The sequence below is a fragment of the Caloenas nicobarica genome, chromosome 26 (genome assembly GCF_036013445.1).
Source record: "Caloenas nicobarica isolate bCalNic1 chromosome 26, bCalNic1.hap1, whole genome shotgun sequence".
In the NCBI taxonomy this organism is placed as follows: Eukaryota; Metazoa; Chordata; class Aves; order Columbiformes; family Columbidae; genus Caloenas; species Caloenas nicobarica.
Window position 1 is genome coordinate 6,343,300 of NC_088270.1, and position 25,495 is coordinate 6,368,794.

The following is a 25,495-nucleotide window of genomic DNA, read 5'->3' on the forward strand; positions in this document are numbered from 1 at the left end:
TCGTTGTAATTTAGTATTAATTCCTGGCGGTTTGTTATAAAGTGCTATGAGATGAGGGTTCGCAGCTGTATTTTCTTGGCAGAAAACCCCCGAAATGGGTGGATTAGCCCCAAAATGGGTGAATAACCCCCTGAAATTGGCAAAAATCCCCCCCCAAATTGGCGAATCAGCCCCGCAAATGGGGGAATTGACCCGGAATCCATGACTGACAAAAGCGACGGTCCCACAAAAATTAGTGATTTCCTCTCCAAAAATGACCTCTGATGTGATTTTGACTCAAAATGGGTTATACACCCACACCCAAAATCAGTTATATTCTCCAAAACCAAGTGAGTCTCCCCCAAAATGAATGTTATTCTCCCAAAAATGTGTGATTCTACCCCAAAATTAATTATGTTCTCCAAAAAATGATTCTCCCCAAAATGAGTGATTGTCCCTCAAATGAGTTATTCTCCAAAACGATTCTCCCCAAAATGTGATTCTCCCCCCACATTAGTGATATTCTCCAAAAATCCATGATTCTCCCCAAAATTGGTGATGCTCATCCCAAAATGAGTTCTGTTCTCCAAAAATGATTCGCCCCAAAATGAGTGGTTCTCCCCAAATGAGCAATGCTCACCCCCAAATTACTTATATTCTCTCCAAAATAAGGGATTCTCCCCCCAAATAAATGGTGTGCTCAAAAAATTAGTGATTATCCCCAAAAATGAACAATGTTCACCCCAAAATGTGTAATATGTTCCAAAAATGAGCGATTCTCCCCCAAAATGTGTGATGCTTACTCAAAAATGAGTGATATTCTCCAAAAATCATTCTCCCCAAAATGAGTGATTCTGCCCCAAATTGTGTGATCCCGCCCCAAAATGAATTACATTCTCCAAAAATTATTCTCCCCAAAACGAGTGATGTTCACCCTAAAATAAATGTTATTCTCCAAAATTAGTTATTTCCCCCCCCCAAAATGAGTTTTATTCTCCAAAAGTGAGATTCTCCCCCAAAATGATTTATATTCTCCAAAAATTATTCTCCCCAAAATGCATGATTCTCCCCCACAATGAGTGATGCTCACCCCAAAATGAATTATGTTCTCAAAAAACGAGTGATTCTCCCCCAAAACGAGGGCCGCTCCTCCAAAATTACGTGATTGTTTTGGAGTGGATTCCCCAAAATCGCAGATTTTCTCCAAACTCTGACGCTCCCAAAATGTTTCCCCCCAAGGAGGAAATCTCCCCCAAAATGAGCAATATTCACCAAAATGAGTGATGTTCCCTCAAAACTATGCTCTCCCAAACTCCCCAAAATGCATAAATCTCCCCCAAATAAGTGACTTTGCCCCAAAATGCCTGAATTTGTCCCGAAATGCGTGACACTCACAAAAAATGAGCAATAACCCCCAAATTAGGGACAATCCTGAGAAATGAGTGAGAAAACCCCAAAACTCAGCAATTCTCCCCAAAACCCACCCCACCCCGCACTTCGTAATGAGCCACTGCTAATTAATGGCTTCATTTTTTGGGGGGGGGAAAAAAAAAAAGGTGATTTTTGCACCATTTTTAGCAGAAAATTGGGCCACAGAAAAGCTGAAAATGGGAAAAATCCCCCCGAAAATGGAATTTACAGCCACGTTTTCCGCGCCAATCGCACCGACAGCTCGTTAGCCAGAAATCTGCATATCTGATAAGACGAATATTCATGAGCGCGGCAGCAAAGTCCTCGTCGGTATTTCGGTATTTTCCACCCAAAAGGTGCGGTTTTTTTTGATCAAGAAGTTGCAAAAACACATCGGAGGACGATGGAGACGCCGGAGGCCGACTGATTAATTAATGAAACGAATTATTTATTTCCCAGCTGTGCAAAGGGGGGGGGGGGCAGGGTGGGGGTCGCGGGTGACCCATTTTCCTGGGGTTTGGCCTCATTTTTGGGGGGCGGTGGCATCAGGTCGGGCAGAGAACTGCAAGAGAAGGGACGGGTGGGCACCAGGGGCACGAGGGTGCACAGGGATACATGAGGATGCACAATGATGCACAAGGGTGCACGGGGATGCAGGAGGATGCACGATGATGCGCGGGTGTGCACAAACTTGCATAAGATGTATGAGGATGCACAATGACGCACGAATGTGCACGGGGCTGCACGAATGTGTACAGGGATGCATAAAGGTGCACTGGTGTGTACAGGGCTGCACGAACATGCACAGGGATGCATGAGTGTGCACAGGGATGCACGGGGAGTATGCATGAACGCGAATAGGTATGTACGAGGCTGCACGAGCGTGCACGGGGATGCACAAGCCTGTATGGGGACACATGAGGATGCACAATGATGCACAAGTGTGCACAGGGATGCATGAGTATACATGATGACGCACAAGTGTGCACAGGTATGCAGAGGCATGCATGACAATGCACAAGCACACACAAGGATGCACAATGATGCACGAGTGTACACGGGGATGCACAACTGTGGAAGAACATACATGAGGATGCACAATGATGCACGAGTATGTATGGGATGCACAAGTGTGCATAGGGATGCATGGTGGTGCACAAGCATGCATGAGTGTGTGTGAACATGTATAGGAATCCAGGAGGATGCGCAATGATGCACGAATGTGCACAAGGATACACGAGCGCCTACAGGGATTCATGAGGATGGATGATGATGCACAACGATGTATGAGGATGAAGAAATGTGCATAGGGATGTGTGAGGATGCACAAGTGTGCAGGGGATGAATGAGTGTGCACAAGGATGCACAATTGTGCGGGGGCATGCACGAGTGTGCATGAATGTGCATAGGGGTGCATGAGGTCACACAACGATGCACGAGTGTGCATGATGCATGAGCACACACGATGCATGAGGGTGCACAATGAGGCTTGCACTGGCATGCACAAGAGTGCACAAGCATGCACTGGGCTACACAAGCATGCACAATGATGCACAAGCCTGCACAGGGGTTGATGAGGAATCATGTGTGTGCATGGGGTTGTGCAATACTGCATGAGTGTGCACAGATGCACACCCCCCCCTGCAGAAAGGCTGCATGAGCAGGCATGTGGGTGTGCAAGGATGCACAAGCACACCTGAGTGCTGCACGAGGCTGCAAATGGGATGAAGAGAGGATGCAAAAGGAACGTGAAAGGGATGCATGAGGAATGTATGAGGGGTGCACGATGGTGCACGATGGTGCACGCTGGGATGCACGAGGGACGCACAGGGGATGCACAGGGGATGCACAGGGGATGCATGGGGGATGCACGAGGGACGCACAGGGCATGCACGGGGGACACACGGGGGATGCACAGGGGACGCACAGGGGACGCACAGGGGACGCACGGGGGATGCACAGGGGATGCACAAGGGATGCACAGGGGACGCACAGGGGACGCACAGGGGACGCAAGGGGGACGCACGGGGGACGCACGGGGGATGCACGGGGGATGCACAGGGGATGCACAGGGGATGCACAAGAGATGCACAGGGGACGCACAAGGGATGCACAGGGGATGCACGGGGGATGCACGAGGGATGCACAAGGGATGCACGAGGGATGCACAGGGGACGCACAGGGGATGCACAGGGGATGCACGGGGGATGCACGAGGGACGCACAGGGGACGCACGGGGGATGCACAGGGGACGCACGGGGGATGCACAAGGGATGCACGGGGGACGCACAGGGGACGCACGGGGGATGCACAAGGGATGCACAGGGGACGCACAGGGGACGCACAGGGGATGCACAGGGATGCACGGGGGATGCATAGGGGATGCACGGGGGACGCACAGGGGACGCACAGGGGACGCACAGGGGACGCACGGGGGATGCACGGGGGATGCACGAGGGGTGCACGGGGGACGCACAGGGGACGCACAGGGGATGCACGGGGGATGCACGGGGGATGCACGAGGGACGCACGAGGGACGCACGAGGGACGCACAAGGGACGCACAGGGGATGCACGGGGGACACACGGGGGATGCACGAGGGGTGCACAGGGGACACACAGGGGACGCACAGGGGATGCACAGAGGATGCACAAGGGATGCACGGGGGAGCAGGTACCTTTGAGGATATAGTCCGTGAGCAGCGTGGGCACCTTCTCGTTCCCCTCCTTCATGGCGAACAGGACTGGGAGGCAAAAGGGACATGTGAGGTGACGCCGCGGCCCCAAAAATGTCCCTTATCTCCTCCAAAACAGCCCCAAAGGCTCCAGAGATCCACAAAAAACACATTTTCACCCCCAAACAGCCAATCTGCGGCAATGCAAAACGGGTGTTTTAGCCCCAAATCGGCGCTGGTGAGGGTGCAAAAACTGGGATGGTTTGTGCTGCAAATCAGCTGCAGTGACGGAAAATGAGTGATCGCACCCAAACTGTGTTGCAAAACGGGTCTTTCCCCTCCAAAACAGGCTTCCTCGCAATAATGCGGCACGGCCGATCACACCTCGAGTCGCCTGTGCGGCAACGGCGGAAAAAAAAAAAGAAACAAAGGGGATTCCCTCCCGAATTTGCCGTGTTCCAATAACACACCCAAACTGCAGCCACTGCAGCGACGCAAAAGGGGCGTTTGTGTCCCAAATCCGCCACATCGGGTGACGCAAACCAGCTGATTTTGCCCCAAAACGGCAGCTGGAAGGAATACTCACTGTTGGTGAGCATCTGCAGGTCCTCGACAGAGGGAGGCGAGCCCGTCTTCTCATAGGGAATCACCGTGTTCAGGTACTGAAAACAAACCAAGAAAACCGCCCTCAGAAACACCCAGATGGCACAAAACTGCCCATTTTTCGCGCCGCCCTGCCACAAATCACCCTGAATTGACACAAAAGCAGAAAATCTCTGAGGCTTTGCTGCGATCACTTTGAATTTGCAGGTGTTTTGGGGGTACTGACTTAATCATGTGCTACAAAACCCGCCCAAACGTGAAACCCCAGGGAGGGGGTTTGGGGGGGTGAAAAATGATTTTTGCACGATGGGGTGTGGGGGACAGAGTGGGGTTACGAAATTTAAAAATTTGGGCAATTTTGGGGGGAAAAAGGGGCAAAGGGCACCTGCTTCTCGTTGGCGGTGGGGCCGAAGGTCTGGCGCAGGCCCGAGTGCAGGATGCTGGAGATGCCCTCCATGCTGAAGCGCTGGGGACACCCGTGTCACCCTGTCACCTCCCGGGGACACGGACGTCACCTGTGGCACCTCCCTGGCCACTGGTGTCCCCTCCTGGCTCCTGGACTCACACCCAAAGCCACGTCCCCCCATCCTCCTGTGCCCATCTCCCCGTGCCCCATCGCCTCTCTTGTTCCCTCATCCCCCTGTCCCCACGTACCCTGTCCTGCCATCCCCCTGCCCCGTGTCCCCCTGTCCCCACATCCCTCATCCTCCTGCCCTCTGTCCCTGTCTCACGTCCTTCGCCCCACCCCGTCACACATCCTGTCCCCGCATCCTTGTCCCCATGTTCCCCCATTCTCCTGCCCCAGATCCTCATGTCCCTTTGTCCTGTTACATGCCACCCATCCTGTCCCCACATCCTTGTCCCATGTCCTCCCATCCTTTATCCCCCCGTCCCTCTGCCCTGTTCCCACGTTCCCCTGTCACTGTAGCCCCTGTCCCACGTCCCACCCACCCCACATCCCCTTGTCCCATGTCCCTCTGCCCTGTCCTCACATCCCCTGTCCCCTCATCCCAGGTCCCCCCATCATTCCTCTGCTCCAGGTCCCCACGTCCCTTTGTCCTGTGTCCCCCCATCCCACGTTCCCCCTGTCCCGTGTCCTCTCATGCCTTTTTGTCCCCGCACCCCCCTGCCCCATGTCCCTCCATTCCTCATCCCCCTGTCCCACATCCCCTGTCCCCCTACCCCCACCATGTCCCTGTCCCCACATCCCCCCATCCCACATCCCCCTGTCTCGTGTCCCTCTGTGCCATCTTATCCCCACATCCCACTGTCCCATGTCCCCTCATCTCCTTACCCTGTGTCCCTCCAAGCCCCAAGTCCCCCTGTCCCTGTCCCCACATCGCCTGTCCTATGTCCCCCCATCCATCATTCCCCTGCCCCAGGTCCCCCTGTCCCACATCCCACTACCCTGGCCCCACATCGTCCTCTCCCCTCTTCCCCTTGTCCTGTGTCCCCACATCCCTGTCCCATGTCCCCCCACCCTCCTGCCCCATGTCCCTTTCCCACATCCTCCCCATCCCTCATCCTCCTGCCCCGTGTCCCATGTCTCTTTACCTTGTCCCCTGTCCTCTCATTCCCCTGCCCCGTGTCCCCCTGTCCCCACATCCTCCCCATCCCTCATCCTCCTGCCCCATGTCCCATGTCCTCTCATTTCCCTGCCCCATGTCTCCCTGTCCCCACATCCCCCCATCCCTCATCCTCCTGCCCTGTCACCCATCCTGTCCCCGCATCCCTGTCCCATGTCCCCCCACCAAATCCTGTCCCCACATCCCCCTGTCCCATGTTCCCCCATCCCTCATCCCCTTACCCCATGTCCCCTCAAGCCCCCATCTCCCTCCAACCCAAGTCCCCCCTGTCCCCCCATCCCTCATTCCCGTGCCCCAGGTCCCCATGTCCCATGTCTCCTTATCCTGTCCCATGTCCCCCCATCCCACGTCCCCTTCTGCCATTTTGTCCCCATATCCCCTTGCCCCATGTCCTCAAATCCTTCATCCCCCTGACCCCACATCCCTCATCCTCCCGCCTCGTGTCCCTGTTTCATGTCCTTCTGCCCCATCACCCATCTTGTCCCCACATCCCCCTGCCCCATGTCCCCAGGTCCCTCATCCCCCTGCCCCATGTCACCCCACCCCTTATCCCCTTACCCTGTGTGCCCCCAAGCCCCCATCTCCCCCACCCCAAGTCCCCTCCATCCTTGTCCCCATATCCCATGTCTCCCCATCCCTCATTTCCCACCGCAGGTCCCCATGTCCCATGACCCTTTGTCATGTCCCATGTAACGCCATCCCACAACCCCCTGTCTCATGTCCCTCTGTGCCATTTCGTCCCTGCATCCCCCGCCCCCTGTCCCCAAATGCCTCATCCCCCTGTCCCCACATCCCCGTCCTCCCATCCCCCTGCCCCGTGTCCCCACATCCCCCGTCCCTCATCCTCCTGCCCCATCACCCACCCTCTCCCTGCATCCTGTCCCACGTCTCCCCATCCCACATCCCCCCTCCCTGTCCCCACACCACGTCATTCCATGTCCCACACCCCACATTCCCCTACCCCAGGTCCCCATGTCTATCCATCCTGCCCTATGTGCCCCTGCCCCGTGTCCCCCTGTGCCATTTTGTCCCCACATCCCCCTGCCCCATGTCCCCAGACCCCTCATCTCCCTCTTCCCACATTCCTTCTCTTTCCATCCCCCTGCCCCGTGTCCCCCTGTCCCCACATCCCCCCATCCCCCTGCCCCATCACCTACCCTGTCCCTGCATCTCTGTCCCATGTCCCTCCACCCCTCATCCCCTCTCCCCCCAAGCCCCCATCTCCCCCCACCCCAAGTCCCTCGTCCCTGTGCTGTCCCCACCTTGCGGGGCATGTTGTTCCCAGGGCGCCCCCCCTGCACGCTGAGCCCCCGGTCGCGGCGGCGGCGCCGGGCAGCCTCTCGCTGCTCGCGCTGCTCGCCCTGCACGGCCAGCAGCGCCCCGATGAACGCCGTCTTCACCTCCTTCTCGAAGGCCAGCTCGTCCCGCCGCGCCAGCTGCGCCACCAGCTCCGCCGACAGCGCCCGGCTCGCCGCCTCCGCGCGCCCCAGCGCCGCCGCCAGCTCCCGCAGAGACAAACGGCCCAGCCCTGTAGCGGGCACGCCGGCAGAGACCCGCGCGGGGCCGTTAGGGAGATGCATGTGGTGAAATGTGCAATGCAAAAACTGCAATGCACGGTGCAAAAAGTGCAGTGCATGGTGCAAAAAGTGCAATGCACGGTGCGAAACATGCAATGCACAGTGCAAAACATGCAATGCACAGTGTAAAACTTGCGATGCACAGTGCACAAACTGCAATGCACAGAGCACAAACTGCAATGCACGGTGCAAGAACTGCTATGCATGGTGCAAGAACTGCTATGCACAGAGGAAAAACTGCAATACATGGTGCAAAAACTGCAATGCACAGTGCAAAACATGCAATGCACAGTGTAAAACTTGCAATGCATAGAGCACAAACTGCAATGCACGGTGCAAGAACCGCTATGCACGGTGCAAGAACTGCTATGCACAGAGGAAAACCTGCAATACATGGTGCAAAAAGTGCAATGCACAGTGCAAAACATGCAATGCACAGTGCACAAACTGCAACGCACAGAGCACAAACTGCAATGCACGGTGCAAGAACTGCTATGCACGGTGCAAGAACTGCTATGCACAGAGGAAAAACTGCAATACATGGTGCAAAAAGTGCAATGCACAGTGCACAAACTGCAATGCACAGAGCACAAACTGTAATGCACGGTGCAAGAACTGCTATGCATGGTGCAAGAACTGCTGTGCACAGAGGAAAAAGTGCAATGCATGGTGCAAAAAGTGCAATGCACAGTGCAAAACATGCAGTGCACAGTGTAAAACATGCAATGCACGGTGCAAGAACTGCAATGCACGGTGCAAGAACTGCTATGCACGGTGCAAGAACTGCTATGCACAGAGGAAAAACTGCAATACATGGTGCAAAAAGTGCAATGCACAGTGCAAAACATGCAATGCACAGTGCACAAACTGCAATGCACGGTGCAAGAACTGCTATGCACAGAGGAAAAACTAGAATGCATGGTGCAAAAACTGCAATGCACTTTGCACAAACTGCAATGCACACAGCAAAAGCTGCAGTGCACAGTGCTAAAACTGCAATGTGCAGTGCAAAGCCTGCAATGCACGGAGCACAAACTGTGATGCACAGAGCAAAAAATGCAATGCACAGAGCACAAACTGCAATGCATGGTGCAAAACCTGCAATGCACAGAGCAAAAACTGTGATGCACGGTGCAAAATCTGCAACGTGCAGTGCACAAACTGCAATGCACAGAGCAAAACCTGCAATGCATGGTGCAAAAAATGCAATGTACAGTGCAAAAAGTGCAATGTGCAGTGCAATAAATGACATGCCTGGTGCAATAAGGGCAACAAACAGCGCAAAAAGTGAAATGCACAATGCAATAAACGAAATGCCCTGGGCAATACTGCGCTGCACAGGGCAATAAGTGAATCGCCTGGTGCAAAACATGCAATGTGCAGTGCAACAAATGATGTGCCTGGTGCAATACGGGCAACGAACAGTGCAAAAAGTACAATGCACAGTGCAATAAATGAAATGCCTTGTGCAAAATTGCAATGCGCAGTGCATTAAGTGAGAAGCCCGGTTCAAAAAGTGCAAGGCGCAGCATGATGAGTGCAATGCATGGGGCAAAACATGCAATGTGCAGTGCAAAACATGCAATGCACAGCGCGATAAATTAAATTCCTGGTGCAATAAGTACAATGTTTGGCAGTAAGTGAAATGCCCAGTGTCAAACAAGCAATGCACAAAGCAATAAGTGAAATGCAAAGTGCTATAAGTGAAATGCCTGGTGCCAAAAGCGTCTTGCGCAGGGCAATAAATGACATGCCTGGTGCAATAAGGGCAATGAATGGTGCAAAAAGTACAATGCCCTGTGCAGTAAATGAAATGCCCTGTGCAAAAAGTGCAATGCATATTGCAATGAACAAAATGTCCAGTGTGATAAATGAAACGTCTGGTGCAATAAGTGAAATGCAAAGTGCTTTAAGTGCAATGCCTGGTGCCAAACATGCAATGCGCAGGGCTATAAATTACATGCCTGGTGCAATAAGGGCAATAAACAGGGCAAAAAGTGAAATGACCGGTGCAAAATTGCAGTGCATGTTGCAATAAATGCAATGCCTGGTGTAATAAGTGAAACGCCCAGTGCAAAAAGTGCAACACGCAGCACAATGAGTGCAATGCATGGGACAAATCATGCAACACACAGTGCAAAAAACGCAATACACAGCTCAATAAACGCAATTCCTGGTGCAACAAGTGCAATGCCCAGTGCAATAAGTGCAAAGCTCGATGTAGTAAGTGGAATGCTCAGTGAAAAACAAGCAATGCACAAAGCAATAAGTGAAATGTCCAACATAAAAAGTGCAATGCACAGGCACATGAAGTGCCTGGTGCAAAAAGTACAATGCGAAATGGAATAAGTGCAATGTGCAGTGCAATAAAAGAAATGCCTGCTGCGACCAGTGTTGTGCTTGGAGCAATTACTCAAAGGCCCAGTGCAATCACTGACGTGCAATTAGGAAAATGCATATTGAAATTTGCAAAATGCTTCATGTACTTAGTGCGGCGCAGGCTGCAATTATTCAGGTGCACAGGGTGAGCAGCAGGCTGCCCGGTGCAACTGGTGAGGCACCCGTGCAATACATGCAGCGCACACTGCAACTAGGGTGATGCCTGGTGCAACTAACACGATGCCCAGGGCAATTAGGGTAATGCACGCTAGAGTTTGCAAACGGCAATAATGAGACACATGGCACCATCATTAAGGTGTTGGGGGAGATTAGCGGGACGCCTCATGCAATTAGTGACATGCACAATGCAAATAATTGCATGCACAGTAAATTAGGGAAATGCAGGCTGAGGTGTGCAAAATTGCAATATGTAATTAGCGAGATGCATGCTGCAATTATTAAGACAAAGGGAAACAATTAGCGTGCTGCTCGGTGCGACTGGTGCAACGCCCCGTGTGGTAAGTGCAATTAGTGACATGTCTGGTGCAGTCAGTGTCATTCCTGGTGCAATTAGTAAAGTGCTTGATATGCTTGGTGCAATTAGTGATGTGCACAATGCAATTACTGGCATGTCTGGGGGAATTAGTGACATGTCCGTGCAATTAGTGAAATTCTCAGGGCTATTAATGAAATGCATGGTGCAATTAGTGAAACGCAGACTGGAACTGCTAAAATGCATCACGTGATTAATGAGCTGCACGGTGCATTTATTGGGCCACCAATAAATAAATACATCATGTGATTACTGAAGGGCCTGGCATCATAAACAATGCACCCAGAGCAATTACCGATTTGCCTGGTGCAATTAATGACATACACTGTGCAACAAATGAAACGCATTGTGCAATTAGGGGAACGCACAGAGCAATTAGCAAAATGCTTGGGGAAGTTAGTGACGTGCACCTTGGTGTTAGTGACAAGTCTCATGCATTTAGCGGCACACGCTGGGCAGGTAGGGATGCTCTGCACAATGCATGGTGCGGTTAAATGCGTGCTGCATGGGGTGCTTAGCAAACTGGGGCAATGCATAATGCAATTAGTGACAAAGCACCACCAGATTTTCCGTGTGTTTAGCAAAACGCATGGTGCAATCAGGAAAATGAATGGTACAATCAGGCAAACGCCTTGTGCACAGTGCATTTAGTGGCACTCGGTGCATTCGGGCGAGTGAAATGTAGCAAAACGCACCGCACAGTTGGGAACATGTACCGTGCACAGCTCAGCGAAGTGCCCGGCACGTTCAGTCACAAACATGGTGCCGTTAAGAAAGTGCATTTCCTGAAATGCAGGTTGCAAACAGCAAAATGCAAAGAACATGAGGTGTTTTTGCAAAATGCTGGGCAAGTGTAGCAAAAAGCTCGGGTGTGCACGGAGAAAGGATGGTGCACAACACCACCCATGCAAGGCACAGGACATTTAATAGATGCTGCGGTGCATTTTGCAAAATGCCAAGTGCTTTAGGGAAAGACACAATGTGTTCAGCAAAAGGCGTTTAGTGCTGCACATGATGCACGAGGCATTTTGCAAAATGTGCAGTGTGTGTGGCTAAACCCTGGGTGCATTTAAAGCAACACTAAAAGTGAGATCCTTGTCGGATTAATTTTTTGCCAAGAGCCCCCTCCTGGCCAAACAGCGTGTAAGCACTGCAGCCTGGAGAGACTCAGTTGTCCAGTTTGGTTGGATTTGCCCCCAAAAAGTGCCTGGCGTTGGTTTTGCTGGCCGTACCTTCGTGGGAGCAGTTGTTGTTGAAGGCAGGGGAGAAAGCGCGCAGCTCCCGCAGGAGGATGGGCTCCGTGCCCTCACCGCCGCCTTCGCCTTCAGCATCGGCCTCAGTCTCCTCCTCTTCCTCCTCCTCCTCGTCCTCATCACCCTCAGGGTCGGCCTCAGGGTCGGGTGAACTCTGCATCAGCTCCTCCAGCTCCTCGATGACCTGCCAGGCATTGGCATCCTCCATCTGCACCTGCATCTTACCTGCATGTCGCATCTACACCCTGCAGCCCACAGCCACATCCTCCAGCTGCATCTGTGTCCCACAGCCACAGCTGCAGCCTGCTCCCTTCATCCTGCACCTTCATCCTCCAGCTGCATCGGCATCCTGTATCCTGCATCCTCCACTGTATCCTGGAGCCACATTCTCCATCTGTATCAGCATCCTGGACCCTGCATCCTCCCCCTCATCCTGCATCCACATCCTCCATCTGCAACAGGATCCTGGACCGTGCATCCTCCATCTGCAACCTGCTCCCTTCATCCTCCAGCTGCATCGGCACCCTGGAACCTGCATCCTCCCCTTCATCCTGCATCCTCCATCTGTATCGGCATCCTGGGTCCTGCATCATCCCTGTATCCTGCACCTGCATCCTCCATCTGTAACGGCATCCTGCATCCTGGAACCTGCATCCCGTCTCCTCCATCTGCATCCTGCACCCTTCATCCTGCACCCTTCATCTGTATCAGTATCCTGGATCCCAGAACCTGCATCCTGCTCCCTTCATCCTGTACCTGCACCCTCCATCTGCATCCTGTACCCCACATCCCACATCCTCCATCTGTATCGGCATCCAAATCCTGGATGCCGCATCCCACGTCGTCCGTCTGCAACTTGCTTCCATCACCCTGCCTCCTCCATCTTTATTGGCATACTGTACCACACATCCCACTTCCTCTCCTTCATCCTGCACCTGCATTTGCATCCATCTCTACCTGCGCCATCCATTTGCATCCAGCAGCTGCATCTCCCATTCCCATCTGCATCTAAATCCCACATCCTACATCCCAATCTGCATCCTGCACCTGTGTCTGCATCCTGTTCCTGTCTTCCTGCATCACCCATCTGTATCAGCATCCTGGATCCTGGAACCTGCATCCTGCATCCTCCATCTGCAACCTGCTCCCTTCATCCTGTACCCGCATCCTCCACCTGCATCCTGGACCCCACGTCCTGCATCCTCCCCTTCATCCTGCAACTCCATTTGCATCCATCTCTACCTGCACTGTCCATCTGCATCCAGCAGCCGCATCCCCCATTCCCATCTGCATCTAAATCTCCCATCCTACATCCCAACTTGCATCCCGCACTTGTGCCTGCATCCTGTTCCTGTCATCCTGCATCCTCCATCTGTATCAGCATTCTGGATCCTGCATCCCACGTCCTCCATCCTCCATCTGCATCCTGCTCCCTTCATCCTGCATCCTCCATCTGCATCAGCATCCTGGACCCCACATCCCATGTTCTCCTCTGTATCCTGCTCCCTTCATCTTGCACCTGCATTCTCCATCTGTATCGGCATCCAAATCCTGGATGCCGCATCCCACGTCCTCCATCTGCAACCTGCTCCCATCATCCTGCCTCCTCCATCTTTACTGGCATACTGTACCCCACATCCCACATCCTCTCCTTCATCCTGGTCCCTTCATCCTGCACTTGCATTTGTATCCATCTCTACCTGCGCCATGCATTTGCATCCAGCAGCTGCATCTCCCATTCCCATCTGCATCTAAATCCCACATCCTACATCCCAATCTGCATCCTGCACCTGTGTCTGCATCCTGCATCCCCCATCTGTATCAGCATCCTGGATCCTGGAACCTGCATCCTGCATCTGCAACCTGCTCCCTTCATCCTGTACCCGCATCCTCCACCTGCATCCTGGACCCCACGTCCTGCATCCTCCTCTTCATCCTGCAACTCCATTTGCATCCATCTCTAGCTGCGCTGTCCATTTGCATCCAGCAGCTGCATCCCCCATTCCCATCTGCATCCAAATCCTGCACCCCTCATGGGCACTTGTACCCCGGACCTGCATCTGCATCCCAATCTGCATCCCGCACCTGTGTCTGCATCCTGCTCCCTCCACTCTGCATCCTGGATGCTGCAGCTGCACCCGCATCCCCTGCCCCACATCTGCGACCTGGAACCTGCAGCCCCACCAAGTGCCAAGACCCTCTGAAAGGCCTCAAAACACCTCGTAATGCTGCTCTGGAACACCTCAAAATGTTCTTCTGAAATGCCCCAAAATGACCCAAAACGTCCCAAAGCTCCAAAATGTCACCCTGAAATGCTCCAAACCACCACTCCCAAAAAAAACCCCTGAAATGCCCTAGAACATCCCCAAATGCCACCTTTGAACACCCAGAAACACCATAAAATGTCTTCCTGAAACACTGCCCAAAATTCTTCAAAATGTCCCAAAATGCTGCCCCAGAACACCCTGAAACATCTCAAAACACTGTCCCAAACCCCTATCCCAAAAAGCTCTCCAGTGCTCCAAAAAACTGCCCTGATACCCCAAAATGCCCCTGGGGAAGACCCCAAACTGCCCAGAAACACTCCAAAAAGCCTCAGAAAGCTGCCCCGATCCCCACATCTGCCTCCCACATTTTTATCCTTCACCCTGTGCCGCTCACGTGCACCCGCACCCCAAACCCACCTGCACCCCAACCTCACACCCTGCACCACATCCCCATCTGCACCCCGTGTCCTGCATCCCACATCCCAAAATGACACGATTTGGGGATTTGGCCTTTTTTTTGTGCTTTCAGCAGGTGGTCATGGGGCTGGGGTGGGCTGAGGCCACGCCGAGGCTGGATTTTGGGGGACATGTGGGTGTCCCGGCGGCCATGAGGACCAGGGGTACCTGCTCTGCTGTCAGCAGCGGCTCCTCATTGATGCCCGAGTCTTGCTCGCTCCTCTCGGTGAGCTCCTCCTCCTCCTCCTTCTCGCAGAGCTGCAGGAGACACGGGCCGGGTGGCCGTGGTGGCACTGCAGGCATGGCCACAGACATGGCCCTGGCACAGGGACAGGAAGAGCCACCAGGGAACCACAGCTCAGGGGGACACGCTGCATGCGGGGGGACAAGGGATGGAGACATGGACGGGGAGGCTGGACGGTGAGATATTGGATGGGGAGATAGTGGATGAGGGCATTAGGTGGCGATGTTGGATGGGGATGTTGGATGAAGACACTGGATGGGATCATTGGATGGAAAGATGTTGGACAGAGATGCTGGGTAGAGATGGATGGAGGTGGTGGACAGGAGGAAATGTTGGATGGGACTTTGGATGGGGACTTCGCACAGGGATGCTGGAGACATTGGAGATGAAGATGACAGGCAGCGAAGTGTTGGATGGGGAAACGTTGCAAGGACACAGAGAAGTTGGATGGGGAGATGATGGAGAGTTGTTGGATGGAGACATTGGACTGCAAAGCTGGACAGGGAGAAGCACAGGTGTGTTGGATGGAGAGATGTTTGAATTAATAAATGAGATGGTAACATTGGATGGGGAGGTGTTGGAGATGCTGGATGAAGATGATGGGGATGTTGGATGGGAAGACAATGGACAGTGATGCTGAATGGGGAAGGGGTCAGATGGAGACACTGGACGGGGGAATTGGGTGGAGATGTTGGAGGAAGACATTGGATGGGAACAATGGATGGAAAGATGTTGGACAGGGACACTGGGCAGAGATGGATGGACATGGTGGACAGGGAAATGACAGACAGGGAAGCATTGAATGCGGAAATGTTGCAAGGAGACAGAGAGGTTGGATGGGGAGATGATGGAGAGTTGTTGGATGGAGACACTGGACTGGGAAGTTGGACAGGGAGAAGTACAGGTGTGTTGAATGGAGATGTTGGATGGAGACGCTTGAATTAATAAACGAGATGGTGACATTGGATGGGGAGGTGTTGGAGATGCTGGATGGAGATGGTGGGAATGTTGGATGGGGAGACAATGGATGGGCAGATAGAGGATGAGGGCTTTAGGTGGAGATGTTGGATGGGGATGTTGGATGAAGACACTGGATAGGAACACTGGATGGAAAGATGTTGGACAGGGACACGGTAGAGATGGATGGAGATGGTGGACAGGGAAATGTTGGATGGGACTTCGGATGGGGACTTCGCACAGGGATGGTGGATGGTGATGCTGGAGAAGTTGGAGAGGGAGATGATGGACAGGGAAGTGTTGGATGGGGAAATGTTGCAAGGAGGCAGAGATGTTGGATAGGGAGATGATGGAGAGTTGTTGGATGGAGACGTTGGACTGTGAAGATGGACAGGGAGAAGTACAGGGATGTTGGATGGAGAGATGTTTGAATTAATGAATTAGACGGTGATGTTGGATGGGGGGAAGTGTTGGAGATGCTGGATGGAGATGGTGGAGATGTTGAATGGGGAGACGATGGTGACACTGAATGGGGAAGAGGTCAGATGGAGCCATTGGGTGGGGACATCAGAGGTGGAGATGTCCGAGGGGAATGCTGGATGGGAAGATGTTGGATGGAGATGCTGGACAGGGAGGCATCTTCTTTTTTACCACCTTTCACAGGCTATTTCACCTTTTTAGAGAAAATAATCCAAGAAATTTACCTTCTACTCCCCCTTCAGCAACAGGTTGTGTAACATCCAAATGGGTCAAATTCAGTGGATTTTGGGGCATCTTTGCAGCCCTCCCACAACCCCAAATGCCACTATTCACAGCATGAACTCACTATAATGAAGAAAATACTGTTTTCTACCTCAAAAAATATACCATCTCACCCCTGGCCTGGGGGCAAACTGTCAAAGACCAGATTGCCAAATCAAACTCTTAATCTTGCCCGTTTCAGTGTGATTTCACCCTAAAACATGGACACCCACTGTGTCGGTGCTGCGGCCCCCCCAAAATACCATTTTTGGAGTAGTTTGCAGGGCTCTGATGGTCGCTGAGCCTTGGGGTTGATTGACAGCTGTCAAGCATCACCGGGGGAATCATGCGGGGAAGAGGGGGATTTGGGGAGCCAGGGCGGGGGCACGGCTGTACCTGGGGGCCGGTGCTGTCGGAGGCCTCGGTCTCGGGGAGCAGCCAGGGCCGGGGGGAGCCCCGGGGGGCGAAACCATCAGTGAGAGCGTCCCAGACCCTGCGGGGAAGTGGGTGGTGAGTGGTGATCCCCAAATCTTGCCCCCCGCTCCAGAAAGGCACGCCAAAACGGGCACGCCAAAATGCCCTAAACCACCCCAAAACGCAGGCCCGGAACACCCTGAAATGCCCTCAGAAAATCCCAAACCCCCACTGAGATGCCAGAAACATCCCAAAACAACTCAAATTATAATCTAGAAGAGCCCAGACGCTGCCTTCGAAGATCGCAAAGCTTCTCGAAATATCATCATTAAATACCCCAAAATACTACACTCCAAACGTTGCCATCAAAATAGCCACGAAAAGGCAACTGCAATGGTCCCAAAATGTCCCCAGCTGCCCCAAAAGACGACCCTGAAATGCCCCGAGGTGCCACCTCAAAACATCACCGTGATGCCCTGAAATGCCCCAAAACATCCTGAAATGCCCCAAAACATCCTGAAATGCCCCCAAAGCCCCAGAAATACCCCCAAATGCTGTCCTAAAACACTGCCCCAAAGTGCCAAGACCCTCCGAAAGGCCCCAAAACACCTCAGAACGCTGCCCTGGAACACACCAAAATGTTCTTCTGAAATGCCCCAAAATGCCCCGAAAGGTCCCAAAGCTTCAAAATGCCACCCTGAAACGCTCGAGAACACCAAATAACGCATTAAAAACACCTTAAATGCCCCCAAGCATCCCCAAATGCCACCTTTGAACACCCAGAAACACCATAAAATGTCTTCCTGAAACACTGCCCAAAATGCTTCAAAATGCCCCCAAATGCTGCCTCAGAACACCCCGCAACGTCTCAAAACGGTGTCCCCAAAGCCTCCCCCCAAAAAGCTCTCCATTGCTCAAAAAACTTGCCCTGACGCTCCAAAACACCCCAAAATGCCCCTGGGGAAGACCCCAAAATGCTGTTGTCAAATACTGTCCAGAAACACCCAAAACCGCCTCCAAAAGTTGCCCTTATATCCTAAAGAAATGCCCCAAAACATCCCAAAACACTGTGGTGATGCTCTGGAACATCCCTCTGTTGCCCAACAGCCCAAAATATTTCTGCAATGCCCAAAATGCCTCGAACCTCCCCAAAATGCAGGCCTGGAACGTGCTGAAATGCCCCCAAATGAAGTCACAGCGCCCCAAAATGCCACTCGGAAACACCCCAAATTGTCACCCCCCCAAACTGCCCTGAAACACTCCAAAATATGGTCCTGGAACACCCCAAAATGCTGCTCTGAAATAACCCCCAAAACCACCCAGAAACATCCTAAAACCGGCTGGGATACCCTGACCCCCGCCGCCCCAAAACTTCCCAAAATACCCGAAACCACTTGGAAATAACCCCAAAACTGCCTCAAACCACCCCAAACCTTGGCCCTGATACTCCTAAATGCCCCCAAACTGTCCTGAACCCCCCAAATCCCCCTCCTCTGCGTCACGATTAGGGGTGTTCGATTCTCCCCCACATGGCTGGACCAATTTGGCCAAATTTCACCCCAAAAAGGTGTGTGTGGGAAGGGAGGAGGAAGAGAGGAAAAAAAGGGGGGGGAAGGGGGAAAAATGTGGAAAAAAAAAAAAAGTCGAAAAAGTGAAAAAAGTAGAAAAAGGTAAAAAGGAGGAAAAAGGTGAAAAAGAGGAAATAGGGGGGAAATAGTAAAAAGGGGGAGAAGAGTAAAAAAAGGGGAAGAGGAAAAAAGGGCGGAAAAGGGGGGGGAAGGGAGAAGGGAAAAAAGAGGAAAAAGTGGAAAAAAGGGGGAAAAGAGTAAAAATTGGGGAAAAGGGACGAAAAAGGGGAGGAAGGGGAAAGAGGAAAAAAAGAGAAAGGGTAGAAAAAGGTGAAAAAGAGGAAAAAAGGTGGAAAGGGGAAAAGGGGGGCAAATGGGGAAAAGAAGGGAAAAGGGGGGAAGGAGGGGGAAAAGAGTAAAAAATGGGGAAAAAAAGAAAAAGGAGGAAAAAGAGGAAAAATGGTAGAAAACTGTGAAAAAGAGCAAAAAAGGGGCAAAGGGGGGAAAGTTGGAAAAACTGGGAAAAGGAGGGAAGGGGGAAAAGAGGAAAAAGGTGGGAAAAGGGGAAAAACGGAGGAGAAAAAGGAGGTGAAGAAAGAGAAGATGGGGAAAAAGGGGAAAATGGGGAAAAGTAGGGGAAAGGAAAATAGGGATAAAAGAGGGGAAATGGAAGAAAAGTGAGGAAGGGGGAAAAGAAGGAAAAAGGGGGATAAGTTGGAAGGAAGGGAAAGGGAGAGAGGGAAACATGGGGAAATGAGGAACAGGGGAAGGAGGAAAAGGGGGAAAAAAGGAGCAAAAGGGGGAAAGGGGAAATGGGGAAAAAGAGAAAACGTAAGAAAAAGGGGGAATAAGGGGAAAAATGAGGAAAATCGTGGAAAAGTGGAGAAAAAGGGAGAAAAGGGGGAGAAAGAGAAAACGGGACAACAGGAGAAAAGAGTTGAAAAGTGGCGACAGCAGGAAAAGGGTCAAAAAATGGAGAAAAAGGTCAAACATGGGCAAAAAGGCACAGAAAGAAATTAGAGAATATTTCCCCAGTTAAGGTAAACCCACCCGTTTTCCCACCAGAAATGGCAATTTTAGTCCGACACGGGGCCACGTCCACGCACACCCCGATTTCCCTGAAAACACCCCAAACCACCTGCCCCTCCCCAGCCCTCCAAACCACCCATTTTAGGGCACTTCTCTCATCACCCTCCTCATTTGATCTTAATTCCCCCCTAAATCACATATTTCACAAATTCGTGCGCAAAAAAGTGAAAAAACCCCCACCCCTACATTCCCATTTTTAACAAAAATGTAGCATGTTAGTAAAAAAATAAATTATTGTCTCCCCAAATTTGCTTTTTTTTGCCCCGCTCTTAAAGGGCTGGCACCCTGCGGGGTCAGGCAAAGCGGCAGCAGATTTCTGGGTTAATTATGCCCAGAAATGGTTAATAATTAGGGAAATAAAGCGCCTTTAAGGCCCCAGTCCATCCCCCACCCATGCACACAGGGCTCATTCAAGGAGAATAAAAAAAAAAGCGCCTTGTTTTGCCCAAACTGACCCAAAAAGACACAATGAGCAGCACAAAGCGGCGCCGCGAACTGGCTGCCGGCGACAGCGCAGCGCCCCCGGCACCGGGCCACAATGCATTTTTTTTTCTCCGAAAAACCGTCGATTTGGCCAATTCTGAGAAGCAATTTGGCCTCAGCAGGTTCGAGTGAAAAAATGATACAAAAACCCAAATGGATTTGGGGGTTTTTAGGTTGAAAAACAACCACTTTGCACAGTGAAAAATGAATATTAGGAATTGCAGCCCGGGGGTGAAAGTCCCACTTAAGCACACAAAAAAATCCATTTGAAAAGTGTTAATGTATAAGCACCGCTGAAAAAAATTACACTAATTTGGCAAAAAAAGGGCATTTTGCAGGAAAAAAAAAGATTCTAAAGAAAATATAGATTTTAACGCAAATTCCACTATATTTTGTCAGAGAGGCCAGGCTCTACTCACACCTTACTCAAGGTTTACACTCACCAACCTCTGGGGGGCGCTCATCCAAAGACTGGGCCCCATTGCAATGGGACATGGGGCACTCTGCTGTGCCTCCTCAGAGGATACTACACAGCTGCTCCAAGGATCCTACACGGCTACTCATAGGATGCTACACAGCTAGTCCCAAGGATACTACAAGCTACTCCAAGGATGCTACATGGCAACTCCAAAGATTCTACACAGCTACTCCAAGGTGCCATGCGATCACGCCACAAGGCAGGGGATGGATTTGCATGTGGTAGAGATCTTGTAAGCATGCAAGGAGGTGTAATAGGTCCCAGAGGGGCGTTACTCATAGCATACTATACCGCTACTGTGATGTGCTACACAGCCATGCTGCAATGGGGTAGGGAGGCCTGCAGGCCGTGGGACTGGGCGTATCTCATGACCATGCAAGAAGGCATGCAAGCCTACTCATAGGATCCTATACAGCTACTCCTATGATACTACACAGCTACTCCACGCTGCTGCACGACTACGCCACAATGCAGGGGGCTGAGTTGCACGTGGAGTGTACCTTGCTAGCATGCAAGGTGGCATGCAGACCCTGAGGGAGTCCTGACTCATAGGATACTACAGCGCTACTCCTGGCATGTTGTACAACCATGCCGCACCGGGGGTGGTAGATTTTGCAGGTGTGCGAGGAGGCATCCCAGGAGTAGGGGGGACTTTACTCACTCCTCGTCCTGGAGACGCTCCTCCTCCTCCTGCGCCTGGAGCCGCCCCCGCACGGGGGCCAAGCCCTCGGTGGCAGCGTCGTAGTTGCGGAAGCAGACAGTGAGCTTCTCGTCAAACTCCTGCACCAGGTCCTCCATGGACTTGAAGCTCATCATCTCGGCCGAGAAGCTCTCCAGCTCGGCCAGTGCCGGGTCGGCGGCGCGGAGCGGGGTCCCCCCATCGTCCACAGGCCCCTCCTCGAACTCCTCCTCCAGGCTTACAAGAGGCGCCTCCATCCTCCTCAATGCCAACACGCCACCTTAGCTGTGGGGAGAGAGTGCCCATGAGGCTACTCACAGGTTACAACACCAGGGCTCCTCGTTCCCTTGGAACGAACGTTCCTGCTCGTTCCCTGCTGCCATACAGGTTGAAACCCAACTGCCAGGGCTCACAAACCAACAGTATCTCCATAGTATCCTAACAGCAACTTAGCGCTGTCTTCATAGAAATACACTGATATCCTGACACTATACTGATAGTACTTCACTAGTAGCAATAAAGTGTCGATAGTGGTCCAAAAGTATATTAGTGCTACCCTGATAGTATGTAAAAAGTATCATAACACTACCTTTTTTACTGAATTGGTAGTATCTTAGTAGTATCCGTATACTATATCACTATCTTAGTAGCAGCCTGAAAGTATCATATTAGTATCAACAATGTGCTGACAGTATCCCAAAAGTTTGAGTGTTGCCCTGATAGTATTCCAGAAGTATCTTATCATTATCTTTTCTGGTGCCTTTGTAGGATCTCAGAAGTATCCTACTGATATCCTGCTAGCATCCTACTAAAAAATGAGTGCATCTTAGTAGTGTTGTGATAATATCTTGATAGTATCATAGTAGTACTCCTAGCAGTATCCTAGTAATGGCCCTGTAGTATCTTAGTAGTGCCTTGACAGTATTGTGGCAGTATCCCAACAGTCTCTTCGGAGTATCCAGGCAGTATCCTGGTAACATCTTAGCAACGTCCTGATTGTACCTTTGTGCTACACTGAGAGTATCCTAGTAGCAGCTATTGAATAGCTTAGCGCTGCCCTGATGGTGTACCAGCACAGGTAGTAATATCCTGACACTACGTCAGGAGCAACCTAATAGCATCCTAGTTGTATCCTAACAGTGCCCTGATAGTATCATAATAGTATATGAGCAGTGTCTGGATAGGATCCTAATCGTGTTGCAATGTTTACAGCTGTTATCTTAGTAGTGTCCTGATAGTATCTTGATAGTGCAATGTAATATCCAGATATTATATTAGCGCGACATTACTATGCTGAAAGCATCTTAACCCTCTCTGTTGTAGTATCCTGAGAGTATCCTGATGGTGAGTAAGCACTACCTCAGGGCTACCTTCATAATAGTATCTCAGTAGCAACCTTGAAAAGATGCGGGAAATATCTTAGTAGTGTCTTGATAGTATCCTGGTAGTGCCCTGACAGTGCCTTAGCAGCATTCTTGCAGTATCCCAGTGGCATCCACATAGTATCCTGATAGTATCTTAGTGCCACCCTGAGAGTGTCTTAGTACTGTCTGCAGAGTATCCTCAGAGCATTTTAGTAAACTCCTGATAGCATCTTAGTAGTATCCTAAGAGTATCTCAGCTGTGTCTGGGTAGTATCTTACTACTCCCACACAAGGTTGCTGAGAGTATCCCAGCAGTATCTTATCAGTAGCCTCACAGGAAGCAAGTAGTAACCTAGTAGTAAGCCAGTGTGCCACTACCCCAACCCACTTATCCAGCCCTGCTCATGCTTTCCCTGGGGAAGAAGAGGAGAAATGCTGCAGCTTTTGGGGGAAAACCCAGCCAGACTGGGGCTTTGGGCAGTGCCTGTGCACACGTGCACATGCGCCCACGTGCAGCATGTCTACACGCCTGCCGTGCACATGTGCACCTCCACGTGCGTGCAGCAGCGTGTGTGCAGGAACCTCCGCACATCTGCAGCATGTGTGCACACCCCTGTGCATGCACACAGGCTCACACGCACGCACTTGGCAGTGAACACACACACGGTGCACACACATGCAGCAAGTGTGTCACGGTGCCCGTGTGCAAGGGGTGCGTGCACACACAGGGCTGTGCATGTACACACACCGCGCAGGATGCACCCTGCACACTCCTGCACTTCTGCAGCCAAGCAGCTCTGTGCACACACGCTGAGCGCACGCACACAGTGGGGCACACACATGTGGGGGTGCATATGTGCAACGGGTGCGTGCAGATGAAGGCGCATGCATGCACGGTGCACATGCCTGCATGGTGCACAGGTGTGCAAGTGCATGCTGCACACACATGCAGCTCCACGCGCCCCCGGGGATGCATGCACCGCCGCCCCACACCTAGCGCACGCATGCACTGCAGTACATATATGCATCTCCGTGCACCCCGATATGCCCGCACCATTCACATGCACCCCCAATTGCACGCACCTGCACGTGCACGCGCTGCGCGTGCCGCACCCCCACACATGCAGCTCCGTGCATGTACCCCCCCCATGCAAACACCCCCCCAAACACCCCAAAATGCCTCCACAGCACCCGTGCCCACCCCCCTCCGGCAGCGCGTGCGCATCCCACAATGCACCACCCTTGCACGGATGCTGATGTGCAGCGCAGCATCCCCGGGGCTGCCCCCCCCCCGCCCCGCTCCCGCTCCCGCTCCCGCTCCCCCCCAAGCGCCGGCACCCCCCACAATGCACCGAGGCGTCCCTCCCTGCTGCACTCCCCAAATCCACCCCCCCCGCCGTGCGCAAACCCCAGAGCTTGCACCACGATGTACCCCCAAAATCCCCCCCCCGCACCCCGCAATGCATGCATCACCCACAACGCACCGCGCCGGCGCGCCCCCGAGAACCCCCCCCCCCCCACCCCCTGCGACCCCCGCGCTGCACCCCACATCCCCTCCCCCGCACGCAACAGCAGCCCCTCTTGCACCCCCAAATCCCACGCACACACTCACGCACCCCTCCCCGCACCCACGTGCCCCCCCCAGCCCCGCACCCACCTGCGGCCCCGCATCCTCCGCGCGTCGCCAGGGAGGGGGCGGGGGGGGAGGGGGCGGTGCCGCCGCACTGGGCACGCGCTGGAGAAGAGGGGTGACGTCATCGGGAAGGGGGGGGTGGTCAAGGGAGCCCTGACGTCATCATCCCTCCCCCTGCAGGGTCGTGTCCGATCTTTCCCGATCCCTAAAATATTGTTCACCAGCCCCCCGCGCCGTGTATATCCATTTATTTATACACATGCGCATCATTACCAATATATTATGTACATTATAAATAGAAATTACACAAAACCAATGAAATATAAGTCAAATAATAGGTAAAAATTATTATTTATTAACGAGCAAAAAAATCTTTTTCCTCTCTCTCAAAAAAAAGTATTTTTTTAAGAAATAAACACGTTTTAGAGCAATGGAGTCATGTGTGCTGCTTTTGTTTAAAAACCCTCGGCTTAACAGTTTGCGGTGCAAGGCTCAGTTTTAAATTCAGTTTTCCCTGATAGTGGGTTTAAGTTCAGTTTCCCCTGATACTGGATTTAAGTTCAGTTTTCCCTGATAACGGGTTTACGTCCAGTCTCCCTTAGACGGAGTTTAACGTCCGGCCTTGTGCAGCCACTGAGATGCAGAGGGAGGACAAGCATCATCACCTGTGCTCACCGGCTCCTTTTCCGTAAGACGACAGAATTAATCAATTAGATTAATAATTTGGGTATTACAGAGGTAGGATCGATCATCCTTCCAACTGAAGTGACAATCTGACAATTTGTAGATGATATGCTGATCAGGGGACCAGATGAGGAAATGGTTGGCCAAAGTACGGGTGTGATTGTCTGGCATTTACAGGAATTAAATATTGGCATTTCTGACCCAACACGGCAAGCACCAAGTCAAGAGTTTATATTGTTATTAGTAGGTACCTGATGTGATAATGTTGCTAATAGGTACCTGATGGAGGATGGAAAACTGTGCCATCTGGCACAGAAAAAGAAGAAGAAAAGACGAAAAAGTAAAAGATAGAAAAGAAGACAAAACTAGAAAAGTAGAAAACCACAGTATGGAACTGAGATCAGAAAAATCATGAAGTATCAAC

General features: G+C 52.0%; 1 protein-coding gene across 1 annotated transcript; it reads right to left on the reverse strand.

Moving 5' to 3' along the window:
- Window positions 1–1,816: 1,816 nt before the first annotated feature.
- FEZ1 (fasciculation and elongation protein zeta 1) lies at window positions 1,817–24,480 on the reverse strand. Its single transcript, XM_065652109.1, has 10 exons — window positions 24,412–24,480; window positions 21,373–21,675; window positions 17,076–17,172; window positions 14,906–14,995; window positions 11,994–12,198; window positions 7,515–7,780; window positions 5,052–5,132; window positions 4,650–4,725; window positions 4,067–4,132; window positions 1,817–1,951 (listed from the first exon to the last, which is right to left on the reverse strand). Exons 2-10 carry the CDS (start codon window positions 21,645–21,647, stop codon window positions 1,935–1,937), a joined length of 1,173 nt encoding a protein of 390 aa, XP_065508181.1. The 5' UTR covers window positions 21,648–21,675; window positions 24,412–24,480; the 3' UTR covers window positions 1,817–1,934.
- Between the last annotated feature and the right edge of the window lie 1,015 nt (window positions 24,481–25,495).

What these genes read in the sequence shown, in the direction of transcription:
- FEZ1 (XM_065652109.1), bottom strand. Translation starts at nt 21,647, where the DNA reads ATGGAGGCGCCTCTTGTAAGCCTGGAGGAGGAGTTCGAGGAGGGGCCT. An exon ending in CCACCGCCAACGAGAAGCAG is followed by an intron (nt 4,726 to 5,051) that starts GTGCCCTTTGCC and finishes GTTTGTTTTCAG; the next exon opens with TACCTGAACACGGTGATTCC. An exon ending in CCTGCAGATGCTCACCAACA is followed by an intron (nt 4,133 to 4,649) that starts GTGAGTATTCCT and finishes TTTGCCTCCCAG; the next exon opens with TCCTGTTCGCCATGAAGGAG.